The sequence below is a fragment of the Pleurodeles waltl genome, chromosome 2_1, assembly GCF_031143425.1.
Source record: "Pleurodeles waltl isolate 20211129_DDA chromosome 2_1, aPleWal1.hap1.20221129, whole genome shotgun sequence".
Lineage (NCBI taxonomy): Eukaryota > Metazoa > Chordata > Amphibia > Caudata > Salamandridae > Pleurodeles > Pleurodeles waltl.
This window is the reverse complement of record NC_090438.1, coordinates 196,599,760-196,613,203: the sequence shown is the minus strand read 5'-3', so window position 1 is coordinate 196,613,203 and position 13,444 is coordinate 196,599,760. Positions and strand designations below refer to the sequence as shown.

The window sequence follows — 13,444 nt, the reverse complement described above, 5'->3', positions numbered from 1 at the left end:
TATAGGAGTAGTGAATATAATTATCTGGAGATAGGCTTAAAAAGTCCTGTTTTCACGCTCGTCTATCTCGGCTTTCGGTTGTCTACCTGAAGGAGAAATTACTACGAATACAACTGGGAAATGATTCTTTTGTATTCCGGACTTGGGAATAAACTATGCCCACAATCTTACAGGAGATAATATGTTCGGCGCAAAAAATAAGTAATTTCAAAATCAGTACAAACAGTATTATCATTCATCACTATTTTATGAACCCTCTAAAGTAAATACTTCTGTCAACAGAGGTGTAAATGGCACAGATGACCTTTCTCCACCATCCTAAAAGCTATGGTAGTGGAGCTCATGCCCATTGTGTGACTAATAAAGTATGGCTATATAAATATTAAGATGAGGCATGAGTAACAACATTACATCTCTCCAGATGATATCCTCATACATGCAGCAAATCTCTCAGACAGGCAAACAAAACTACTTATTCGGTCTACTTAGCCGTAAAAACATAAACCTGTGTGCACATAACAATAAAACAATATCATTAATTCTGTCGAGAAAACACAATAAAACAGCAAAAAGTAAATCTAAAAATAATTAAAAGTGACATAAAAATTCTGCATAGGGCGCAACTTGCAATGCATGGGGGTTATCTGTTCGTATTGATTTCTCAGTTGTAGCACGCTCTTTGTAAAGTTCAGGACTTCGTAACATATGACTATTGTAGAAAGCCTTTGTAGAAACTCCATTGCGGGCAAAAACTGTTTAAAACCAGACTGACACAGTAAGGGTCTTAAAAATATTGATCTGGGGACCTGAATACAAAGACCAAAAATTCCAGAAATCCTGAAATATATACAAGAATATGTAAGGCTCTGACAAGATATCAAACTTTCGTATTAAATGGTCTTCGATTGGTGGGACTTGGGTCATTCGGTATTTGGTGATACAGATACAGATTCACTGCACCAGAGAAGCTGCTACTCTTGCTAATAGGTAGAATGATGCCACTGAAGAGTGTACGATTGCCCCAGTGGAAGTCATTGGCAAGAACGGAGACGAGAAAAGAATTTGGAAGAAACATCATTGAACATTATTAAAACTCTGACGGCACACAATGAAATAAAAACGGTGAAATTCAAATTTCTAAATTGCAGAAATAATTTGAAAAAAAGAACAAGGAAATATCTGTTGTAATTGTATCTTATAGAGCGCTTACTACCCCTGTTGAGGCATTGGATTTACAAGATATTGTGGGTCCTATGTAGGCACAACCCCGGCGTGTTGACATCAGTTTTGTTTCACGACTTTCCACGCTAGACGTGCAAATTCATGAAGAACACTGACCAATGGTGCATCAAAAATAAGGCCCTGAAAGGGGGATCCTGTCCCTAGATGTCAGTTCACAGAGCGAGGAGGATGGGTGTGTCAGTAAGGAATCTGCAACTAGAATATGACCCTCAGTATGACTTGAGCTATCATTTCAGAAGACGGCCGAAGCCACAGTCTTCCCACCACCATATCACGAGTACTGAAGGATTTCTGACACAATTTGGGCGGAAATCCTCCAGTAGTCGTGCTGGCAGTCAGAGGTGGTTCCACCATCAGCCCGTCTCACCAAAAGAACTCCATCAGCAATATTACAACCTGTAGTACGCCTGGCGGTGTCCTGATGGTGGGGCGCTGCCGGCGGTGGAAGCACCTGTTCCCTGCTGGACAACCTCCTCGTCAATGGCCCGACAGGGGTGGGAGGTGATAGGTGTTTTGTGTGTGTGTGTATGAGTGTGTGAATGCGTGTGTGTGTATGTGTGTTGGAATGTTTGTATGAATGCATGCATGGATGCTTGTGAGTGAATGTATGTATGGATGCTTGTGAGTGAATGCATGTATGGATGCGTGTGAGTGAATGGTGTATGTAAGTGTTGGTGAATGAGTGTATGCGGGGTGTGTGTGTGCGTATATGGGGGAGGGGGTGCTGTACTAGAAGGGGTGGGGAGCGCTGTTCTAGAGGGTGGGGTGGCGGAGGAGGGTTCTGGTATAGAGGGGGGTAGGGCTATTGGGATTGCAGGAGGGGTTGGGGGGAGTCATCTGTTGGTGACAGGAGTGACATTTCCTGTGACCGGTAGCCTTTCTGCCAGGGTTTTCGTGGCGGTGCTACAGCCACGGAAACCCTGGTGGAAAGCTGGCTCATAATACCGCCAGTGATCACTGGATCGCCGGGTCAGAGATGCTAATCTCCGGCCTGGCTGTCCAACCGCCTTGGCGGTACAAGTGGGGATGTCGCGGGTTGGAAGAGGCCAACCTGCCACACTCATAATGTGGCAGTCTTCACCGTCGCGGTGAGACCGCCAGGGTCATGATAACGGCCTATGTCTCTACCAGATAAGGCATTGCAAAAGGAAAGTAACTTGTTCATTTGATAAAGACTTCTAGTTGCAGATTCATTACCTTGTGAATAGATACCCAAGCAATACAATCCCCGGAGGTGGGTCTGCAAACCAAGGTCAAAATAGAAAGTCCTGCAGGAAGGACCGAACAGGCAAAGAGTCCTTCCCTACAGACTTGATGAACAAGTTACAGTAACACAGTATTTGGTAGAGACAATATCTAGCTGCATATTCCTTACCTTTGATTTTCCCAGGCGTCAGACTGGATCTGGAAACCTTTGCGTGACCAGTACCCCTGTGGTGTTGGGTGGCTTTGTTCGGTTCTGTGTGGCAGCGTTGGCACCATAGGTGACGTCACCTATATAGGTGCCACCCAGGCACGTGGACATCAGTTACTTTTCACAACTTTCCACTCCAGGAGCGCAGAGCCATGAAGTGAACTGACGAGTCTGTGTCCAAACTAGGGCTCTCACTAAGGTAACAACACTAGAAATCTGTACACAGGGCAAGGAGGCATGGATGGGTGTAAGGAGTCTGCAGCTAGATATTGCATTACCAAAGTAAGTAACTGATAGAGACGTCTAGCTGCAGATTCCTTACGTCTGAATAGATACCCAAATTTAACTAGATTAAAAAGTCCTGCAGGACCGAACAGGCGAAATGCCCATCTCAGTGGAGCTGACTGTCCAGGCAATAGTGTTTGGTAAACATGTGCAGAGACACTCACACAGTTGCCTTGCAGATGTCCAGGACTGGGACTCCACAAGATAATGCTGTGTTTGCAGCTTTTCCTTTGATGGAATGGGCCCTTAAGCCCTTAAGCCCTCAGGAGGCTGTTTTTTAGCCAGGGAGTAGCAGATCAGAGAATTCTAAGGTAAGGAAGCTGCAGCTAGAAGTCTCTATTAGATAGTGGAGATGCTCCTCTTCTTTAGAGGGATATGGAGGAGTGTAAAAGGTGGGTACGGTGACAGATTGTCCTAAATGGAATGGGAGGTCACCACCTTAGATAGGAAAGAGGCCCGGGTGTAAAGCACCACTTTGTCAGGGAACATCCTAAGATAGAGAGGCTTGGATGATAAAGCCTGCGGCTCACTCACCCTCCTGACATAAAACTCTTTAAGCTGGGCAGGGGTCCCTCTGGCTCCCAGAAATGCAAAGTCGGCCCAGATGCAGGCTCCTCAGATGGAGGCTTTGATCAGCGACGCACCCACTCTGTCGCTGCCGACGCATGAGGTGAAGTTGAAGAACATTTCGCCGTCTTCCTCTTATTCCTTGACTTACCCGAACGTCCTGAGGACTTGGAGTGGGACAAAGAAGATGGAGGAACTCTGCAACCAATCCTGAGACCTTCATCTCGATCAAGATTGGGACTTACAGTAGAGCGTTGAGCCGCCATCAGCTTTAGGGACCACTTCCTCAAAGTCTTCAGATTCATGGCCCGGCACACGGAGCAGGACATTGGGTCGTGGTCACGCTCCAGACACCAAAGGCACAGGAGGTAACATCGCCCGATAGCACGATCTGAACGGCTTGAACCCCGGTCTTACATGAAGACATCCCTCAATGCATCAGGAGTAGAAATACTCAAAAAAGCTTTGACAAATGTAGAACCCGGGATTGTATATCTGGGGCGGATGATGCCGACGACAGACGCAGAGCCAACCAAGGCCACCTAACGGCGCAAAGCGGTACTGTTTGAGAAAAATCTCCAGATCCAGACTGACGCCTCGAGTAATTCTAAGGTAAGGAATCTGCAAGTAGATCTCTCCATCAGATACTGTTGATTATTATATGTTGTAACAACAATGCAACAATACATGTCTGCATATCAGAATATCAGATATGCAATTGAAAATGAAGTTTCAAATTTTTAGCTTTGAGAAAGTAACAGGGAAACTAATAAGAAAAGTAATTAGAATACAACTTTTATTTTGGCAATCCATTTGTGCTGAAAAACTATATAAATTGCCCCCAATTGTCTCGTGTGTGGTCCCAAACATACCATCCCTTACTATTTTGGTAATACTATGTATAATCTTACTATGAATTTAAGCTAACGGGACGAGTAGGTATGTACACATTCTAGTACTGAATACAGAGTGACTTGTCGATCACTAACAGTGAACCACACTATTGTGAATCTCAGCTGCAAATGCTAATCTCTCGGAAAAACTTGGGTAAAGTACACTTCTATGTGAAGCTGGAGAAATGACTTCATTTTGTCTCCAAGTTATCAAGCTTGACATAGCTGATCCAAACAGTGGACAAGGAAGGGTTGTGTTCAGTTTAGTCTGTGAGTTTCGCGTGGCACTTGTATTTCCCAACCATAAGGTGATATTGAGCTTTCAGCAGGAAATTGATGGAACTAAACGAATAGCTATGGAAACAAAGATAATCAGTCTAATGGGACCGGACTGATGTTGTTCCAATGGTTGGCTAAGGGAAATCGTTTCCTGGAGACATGGACTGATTTTATTGATCAAATTAGGGATATTTTGACTTCCGAATGGGCAGGCACAAATACCCAGTAAGAAACATCAAACGCTCCTGAAGTTGTTAATAAACACAAAGCATTCTGGAAGATGGTTTTAACGCCTGATCAAGCTATTGTACCTACAGGTAAACTGGCCGGAACGATACGGAAATGGAGGCACCTGAAATATATCCAGACAAAATATGCAGCATGTATGTTGGACATAACCAAATATAGGAGGTTATTCTAACTTTGGAGGAGGTGTTAATCCGTCCCAAAAGTGACGGAAAAGTGACGGATATACCACCAGCCGTATTACGAGTCCATTATATCCTATGGAACTCGTAATACGGCTGGTGGTATATCCGTCACTTTACCGTCACTTTTGGGACGGATTAACACTCCTCCAAAGTTAGAATAACCCCCTTAATGTCCATTTGAGCATATGGCCTATACATTCTCTGATAAATTGCGTAGGCTCTATCTGGCCCAAATCATCACCCTCACCCCTAATACTGCCCCCAAATTAAACACAGTATTTTGTCGACCACATTAACCAACCTATGAGAATGAGAGGCGAGTGTATACACTATCCAGCATCAGTAAAAGTTTAATATCATGTCTCGTGTATGTGGTGTGTGTCTACATTTATAGACGGAGGCAAAGAGATGTCAAATTATTCAAGCACTCAGTGGCATTTCTGACTGAAATAAGTGAATGATGATTTGGCCTTTTCAGATTTAGAAGACGCCTTTGAAACACTTGAATAGTAATGGCCTCGATCACGTGGAGGACATGTAAGCATGCAGATCTGCTGAAGGCATAGGCCCTATAGGGCTTCAGACAGGCTTTAATAGAGCCTCGCACACGATAGCTGAGGACATATTACGTTTTAAGGAAAATGTGGAAGTTTTTTCTTTAAAATTATACATAAAAATCCTTCCTTTTTAAATTGCAAAAACATGCAAATGAAATCTCTTCTTATCTCGTCCACTATTTTGAGAGAGAATTCTTGGAGGTGCAGCATTGAATAAAATGACGGCATATAGCAACTAACAAACCAAAATCTCTAAACATGATTGCTCTCTTACCGGGAGGTATGTGTAGCTTGAAGAGTAACTTCAATTTATTAGTAAAACTTCCATTGTACATCACATCTAGGAAAAGAGAAGAACATTCAAGAACAAAATGTATTAATATATATTGCATGACTAGTTCTCAGGCATCTGACCTGCTGCAATAACTACAACTCAAGGTGGGAAGGTGACCTTCTTATAATGGATAACTGTGACACCTGACTTATGGTATTACTGGACCTTTCCAGTGTCTTCTGTGCAAACCTTTTTTGACAGTCTGAATTTACCTTTAAGGCTTCGCCAGCGTCCTTCTAACTAGCTACTGTGCCATCACTGAGGCAAATATTAAATGTAGTCGGTGGCCTCAATAAGGGACAATGGAAACAATGAAAATGCAATCAACATCACAGCTACACAATGAGGTAACCATAATGACAAATATATTAGCTGGTTTCTTTAAGGCCCATTGCATCACTCACACAGCTGTGTGAGTGTACCATTCAGAAAATATTTCCATCCAACAACAGAAACCAAACATCAGACTAGAGCTTCAGAATTGCAATAAGGAAAAGCAAAGAAGCAATCCTTCTCAATCCATGCTATGGAATAAAACATCCCCTTAAACCAAACTCATTGTATCTGTTGCAATTCAGAAAAGATCTCTACTAACAGTATGTCGAGTGTTCACTATCAGGATCCCAGTTCACTCCTCATTGAGAAAATAGTCCCTGACATCCTACCTTTGAAACTGATCTCTGAGCCATTCCCACACACCTGTCACCCTCTACCCTTGTTCTTTGCTCTTGTAGCTATAATTGCCCTACAGAAATATATATTAATTATAGATTAGTGTCTCATGAAACAGAAATACAAGGCTATACAAAACTCATTCCTATAAGTCTCATACAGGCACATCCTTCACATACATACTGAGATACTTAGCTAAACTACAGAAAGGAATTGCATGCAGTCCAATGATTTTAAAACAAAACGAATGAGAAAATGTACTACTGTATATTAGATATAGTAACTACAACAATAGCAGCACACAAGCTATATAAATAAGTTCACGTCTTGATTTTCTTGCTTTGTGGAATCAGTCATCCATGTACTACAATTAGCAAACACTGGTGCATGAGGCACGTTTTAAATACCACTGTCCACAAGAACCAGCACTGTTAGGAAGACTTCAAAGACATCTCCAAACAGTCATTTTGAGAGCAAATGGACTGTTCAGGTGCCCCCACGAATATCACTTACAAGTCAATTATATCTATCACTCTCCTTCATTAATGAAGTGTGAAGTTGATACAGAATATACATATAATGGCTTTACTCAATTGTACCTAAGATTGCCTTCAGAAAAGCTCATTTAAAATCATGTTTGGACCAAATACAAAAATGTACGAAACTGATTAACGGCAATAAACAAGACTGGGGCAATGCCATAGAAATTCACATATCACTCCATTACACTATCTATGGCAAACTTCCTAAACATTTTACTCAATAAAATATGCACTTCAATGACCATATACAAAATAAAAGAACAACCTGCTGACTAAACATGATTTTAAAACGGTTGAGGCCTTAATCATTCCTTTCCTAAAGTATGGAAGTTCTATCAATATTGGTTTCCCTAAAAATAATTATCCCACTGAAACATGCTTTTTAATATAACAAGGAAACAGTTTATTTAACTTCACCTGTCTGCCTTAAAATGCTACCCAATGAGATAATTGTTTAAAACCTTCTGTGTCACATAAAAGCTCTAAAAGTAAAGCAACCAAACAACTATGGCAAAAGTCAAGATATACCCAAGTTCCAAGAAACTCAGAAGTAAATACAAACTGAGAAACCCTACACAAGGAACCAGTGTATGAATCATATTCTTCAGTAAATCAAGATTGAATCAGATCTCCAAGAATTGTTAAAAAGGAAGTACTTTAAAATCAAACTATTCTACATACCAATACCCTGGTTCGAGGGAACATGAAATTTGAAATTCGAATGATAGAGTGGATATTGATTGTAGGGACACAAATTAGGCATGCTTTGCCATATAGGTGGTCTTTGCCCAAAGTTGCTAACACTAAGGAAATGTTATCGGCAGACCTCATTCAACAAATTAATATTGGAACCGTTAAGGAGGCTATTAACTATTATTTTCTACAAAGTCAGCAAACAAATGATTTTTTTTTTTTTTAGATCTAACGTACATTCTGTTGGAAAAAGGCTGTCTGTCAAGGCTCAACACTTAAAAAATTTTTTTTTATTAATTAATGGCTGTTTTATCTCTTTGAACAAATCTGTATGATCTTTTCTAGAATATTGTTTTTCATGCGTCACACATTTATTGTTATTTATTTGATTGAGACAATAAGGGCTAACACCTGCCACCCCATAGGTCAAGAAAAGGCATCTAGCTCTTAGAAGTCAATGTTTCGAGGATCATGAACACAATTCCTGTTGGAATAAAAAATGCCACCTTCTTCTACATCTTTGAGAAATCTTTTACAAACCTTATGAATGAGAAAATATATTCAATCTCCGACATAAATCAGAATTTCTCTAAAATATTTCACATCTGTACTAATTATTTACATCTTTAGATTTTCAAGCAAAGAAACCTTTCTCCTCACTTTAATCTTTATTCGCCTTTTCCATATCACTGTACAAATGGCAATTAAAGGCTCACCTATCTCTCTAATATGTAGATCATTAAACATTCAATATAGTTTATATTGTTGGTTTACTACATCAAAGGTTGAGAATTACTTTCGGTTTACTTATAACAGTTTCTTCAAATGTAGAGTGCTCACGTGCTCCCGGGTAACTGGCACTTATGAAAACCTTTAAATACATAAATGGAAATACTACTCCTATATAAATTATATACAATTGCCTCTTTCTGTATCTGACACAGATCTATCTTTTTTTATTCTGCTAATAACCTAATTAATGTAGCCTGATTCATTGCCATATTATTATACAAACCTTAAGGGTCTCCCTTAATATGTTTTTATTTCTTAATCAATGTCGCTTTAGGTTATTTTTTCATCAGTGTGCTAAGTGTTTTGCTCTAATACAACAATCGCCTCTGCTAAGCAGGCACATTTAATTTCCTGAAAATGAATGCTTGTCAAGGATTGTCTAGTTACTTTGCACAAACACAGCTGTTTAGATGATCTTCTTAATAAGGAAATTGATCATGTCTCCGGTGCAAGTAGAAATTTGCATCTGCATTACACAGAGAATCATAATTAAATGTTTATGCTTGATTATCTAAGCAATCTACCAATGAAAGAACAGTTGCCTAGGTGTCTATCAAACAGAACAGGAGAGCTCAGACATCACATTCAAAGGAATATTACCTGCTTCAGGGTAAACTATTGATAAGAGCAGACGGGGTGGACATTCCCTTAGGTATCAAGTCACAAAACTGTGAAATAAGCTCCATGTACTTCTTTTTGAATTTTAGGAAGATATTGAAAACCTAGTTATTTTCTAACCTCTTCTGCAGTGTACTCTGCAAAACCCGACTCTGCACCACAAAACCTTTCAGTGTCAGAGTGCTGGGTAAGAATTAAACTCAGTTATCCATGACTGTGGCCATGACTGGTTACTGTGTCAAGCTATTTGAAAGTGAAGCTGGAAATCTTCACTTCACATTAAAAACAACAATGAGCTTCCATAGTCGCCAGTGTCTCAAATATTCCAGGTGTAAAAAAGAAATTACTTGCAGTGAAAGAAAGTAGAAGAAAATGAAGAAACAACAATTGCGGGTGTCTGAGCAGAATCAGGCTGTACCTAATGTTATAGAGTCGTCAGCCTGGCAGCACTAGGAAATTGTTGAGGAAAAATCATTTTGTTCAAAAGTGTCACCAGCGGAGGCAACAATATGAAGCAAACACTGAGAAGGGGCATGGCTTTTTTTGGCACTCGATTAATTTTAAAGCAACCTACAAAGAAAACATGTAGGTCATGGGTTTTCAACAGAGGTTCAGATTGACAGGACCCCACAATTATGGAATGTCCCAAGTCCCTAAGCTTTCTTTAGGGCAAATACACAAACTAGCAAGATCTCACTAAAGCAAGAGGCTAAATATCAACAAAGAGCTTCAAAGGATTAAACTCTTTTTTCCCCCTGAAAGTGTTTTTAAACAAGTAATGAAAGTGTTGCTGCTACCAAGGCTTGACTATATAAGTTCACTGCCAGTTGTAATTCCTAAAATACATTGTGCACCTCTGAGGTGGCTTAACTGGCCATGGGCTATATAAACCTGATCATATATCTCCAACGCTGACCTCACTAAATTGACACCCCATAGTTTTGCAGTAACTTCCAAATAGTATTACTTAGAAGACCTTACATATCTAACACAGAAACGTACTATCGCAGGTAGAAAGTACAATCAATGGAGTGTGGACTCCCTTCTTCTGGAATCCCCATCACTTAAAAAAAAAAAAAATATGCCGAGACAGTCTTTCTTTGGAAGTGCCCAAGGGATCTAATCCATATAAGAATCAGAACAATTTCTAAATCTTCAGTTAAATCTTATTACCTAAACTCTAGGAACATCAAATCTTACTCTGGTAATCTATAATGAATGTATAGTTTTTAGTGATTTACTCTAAACTAAAAGACTCCCACCTGGTTTGATCTTGATCTTCATTGTATATACTTTTTGTTTTTCATATATGCATTCAGCTTCACGATTCTATCTTAGTGTTATAATAAAAATTATTGTCTGTCAATATATTTTGCTAATTTAGGTGTAACTCTCATATGTTATTCTCCCAACGTTTGTATTGTGTTTTGTGATTACTAGTAAGCTGTTCTTTTGTGAGGTGCTGTGTTACCGATTGGGTTCAGTCCGTGCTACAGAAAACTACTATTGAAAAAGCAAATACATTTTTACAAAGACCTCAAAAGACACATTTTATAAAATGAATCTAAAGGGAACTCTTATTTATAGTTGTTGGTTATCATGAAAATATGGTTCCCCTAGACCTATATTTGGATCTCACCTGCCGAGATGGGGTTCCAAACCACTACTCTAGAGGACAAATGTTCTAATAGCCTTGTAGCCCTCCATAGATGGGCTATACTGGCATTAAAGTCCTGCTGCCTTGTTAAAGGGCCAAGCAAAATGCTGCAGTGGGCCTTTAATGCCAGTATAGCCCACTAAGGTGGCTAGAAGGCTAATTATCATTGCTGGCTTCCCTCAGTTATCAGGTATACTGGAAAATGGATCATGAATTGTCTCAGATGCATCTTCAGCATGTGAGCTTACACTCTTGCAAGCATAATCTATTTTTATTAAGACAGTGGGTATTTCCTTACCAAATGCACTGGCAAATTCTTTGAAGTTTATAAGGCTGTCTGAATTTTCATCTAATAACCGAAAGGTCCACAAGGCAAGAGAATCCCGGTTTGCAGAATGTGCCCATGGGCTCAAAAGGTGGTAGAGGATCCGGAACTGCTGGCAATCAATCTGATACTGCTCCAGGTAAGGTAGGCTGGGATCATGATGTTTCAGGACCGGACTATTGATACTCCAATAACAAGACAGAAAATGTTCTTTCTGGGCAAAAAAGAAACAGAAATCATTTGGTTACATTTTTATAATGGACAAGGCAACACTAATGAAGGAAGATGTATGTTTCTGATATAAAAGGAAATGTTATTTATCTTGGGTAATGATATTTATGGTGGATATATAATCGTCCTGCACACCCCACATTCTGAATACTCAGTTCAGGCTACAGAAGGAAATATTTTCCCCAGCAATGACTGTACAGTGCTGCTATGTTGCACGAAGTGGCTTGAGCTGTGATTCCTTTTATGGATGCGACATCACAGGAGTATACGAGTCATCAACCCACTAACTTGTGTTTTATTCCTGAGCCCTATCAAGGCACGGGATAAGGAACAGAGAGCAATTACTGACAAATATAGGCCAGAACCTGTTTGCATACCTTGAGGCCTTAAAAATATTGTCACTTGCACATGAAGGAGAAGGGAATATGGTAAGGAATCTCTAGGAACCTTATGTATTCACCACAAACATCATAAGCAAAGGAAAGCAACCTTTTCTTCAGATGGATACATTGTCACAGAGATTCTTCACTTTATGAATCATTCCCAAAGCAGTACCTCCCTGGAATGTGGGGATGAGTAGTGCTAGTGAGATCATTCAATACAGCGAAGGCAAATAACCCTCACTGCAACATAAGGAAGTAGTGCTTTGCATAAATGACGTGAAAGTACCTTTGGGCATGTCAGAATGAAAACAAATTCCTTCTGAAGAATTGTTCTTGCTCAGGGTATTCGAAATTGGGTTAATGGTTGACTGAGGTGTGATCCCTGATCAAGCAACAGTCACAGTCCTTGTCAGGCACAAGCAAACCCCAAACTAACCTGTTCTGAACCCCTTGTAGCTTGGAACAGAGCAGTCGGCTTAGGTTAGAAGCAATGTGGAAAGTGTTTGTGGAACACTTCAAACAGTTACACAGTGAGAATACCACACAAAAAGAACACCTTACAAGGTTAGAAAAATTGAGCTTAATTTAATAAATAACACATGACCAAAACAACAAAAATCCTATCAATAGAACCAGAGTTATGAACTTTTAAAGAATAAAGTCAGAAATAGCGCATAAAAGCACAATGTGCTAACCGCAGCAATCTGGTCGTAGTGGACAGGGTCAAATTCAAAACTTCAGGCTGACTGCGATGCAGAGCAGGTCTGATACAGTTCCAGATTAGTCCTGCTGACGTTTTACCTTCTCAAGTTTTGTGCCAAGAGTTCTGTTTGTGTTAGAGAGGGCCACAAGGAGAGTGTCAGTGGCTGCCGTGGGCATGGTGCGAAGAGCAGGCCGGGTGTCATGAATGAGTGGGCCTGAGAAGGGCAAGATCCCGCCTCAGCACCTTCAACACTCCATGCTGTTTAGAGAGGCAGATACCCCGAATCACAACCTTAAAAGCCTCCCACACGGTTCCAGCCGAGGACACCGACCCCTGATTCTCAGCAAAGTAATGCACAATGGAGCCACGGATCTCATCCCTAAATACCTGGTCTCTAAGAGCACGCCTGGGGCCTCTGGGTACAGCCAACTCCAGCAGGACCGGCGAATGGTCCGACAGGGTATGTGCCATATGCTCAATCGACTGCATCCAGAGCTCAACATCCCTGGTACCAAGCCATCTGTCGATGCAGGACCAACTACTATAAACATAATTGACACATGTGCCCTCCCTGTCAGTTCCATGCTTTGCCCTCCATATATCCACCAAAACACTTTCAGCCATCACAAGCGATAGAGCCTTAGCAGCCACTACATGCAGCGGCTGAGCCAAATTTTCATGATCCGCCACAGGGTCCAATATCACATTAAAGTCTCCCCCCCGCCCCCCCACAGCAAGGTCCCAGGACCCAGTGAGCCAATCAACTGCCACACTTCCTGGAAGAAATCAGGGTCATCAGTATTACGGCCGTAAATTGATACCAGTC

General features: G+C 40.8%; 1 protein-coding gene across 1 annotated transcript in view; it reads right to left on the bottom strand.

Annotated features, from left to right (window-relative positions):
* Window positions 1-13,444, bottom strand: part of TBC1D8B (TBC1 domain family member 8B) — a 783,045-nt gene that overhangs the window by 93,163 nt on the left and 676,438 nt on the right. The window contains exons 16-17 of the mRNA XM_069212396.1: window positions 11,275-11,515; window positions 5,943-6,008 (exon numbers count right to left, since the gene is read on the bottom strand). Coding sequence (XP_069068497.1) covers window positions 5,943-6,008; window positions 11,275-11,515 — 307 coding nt within the window. The remainder of the gene's footprint in view (window positions 1-5,942; window positions 6,009-11,274; window positions 11,516-13,444) is intronic.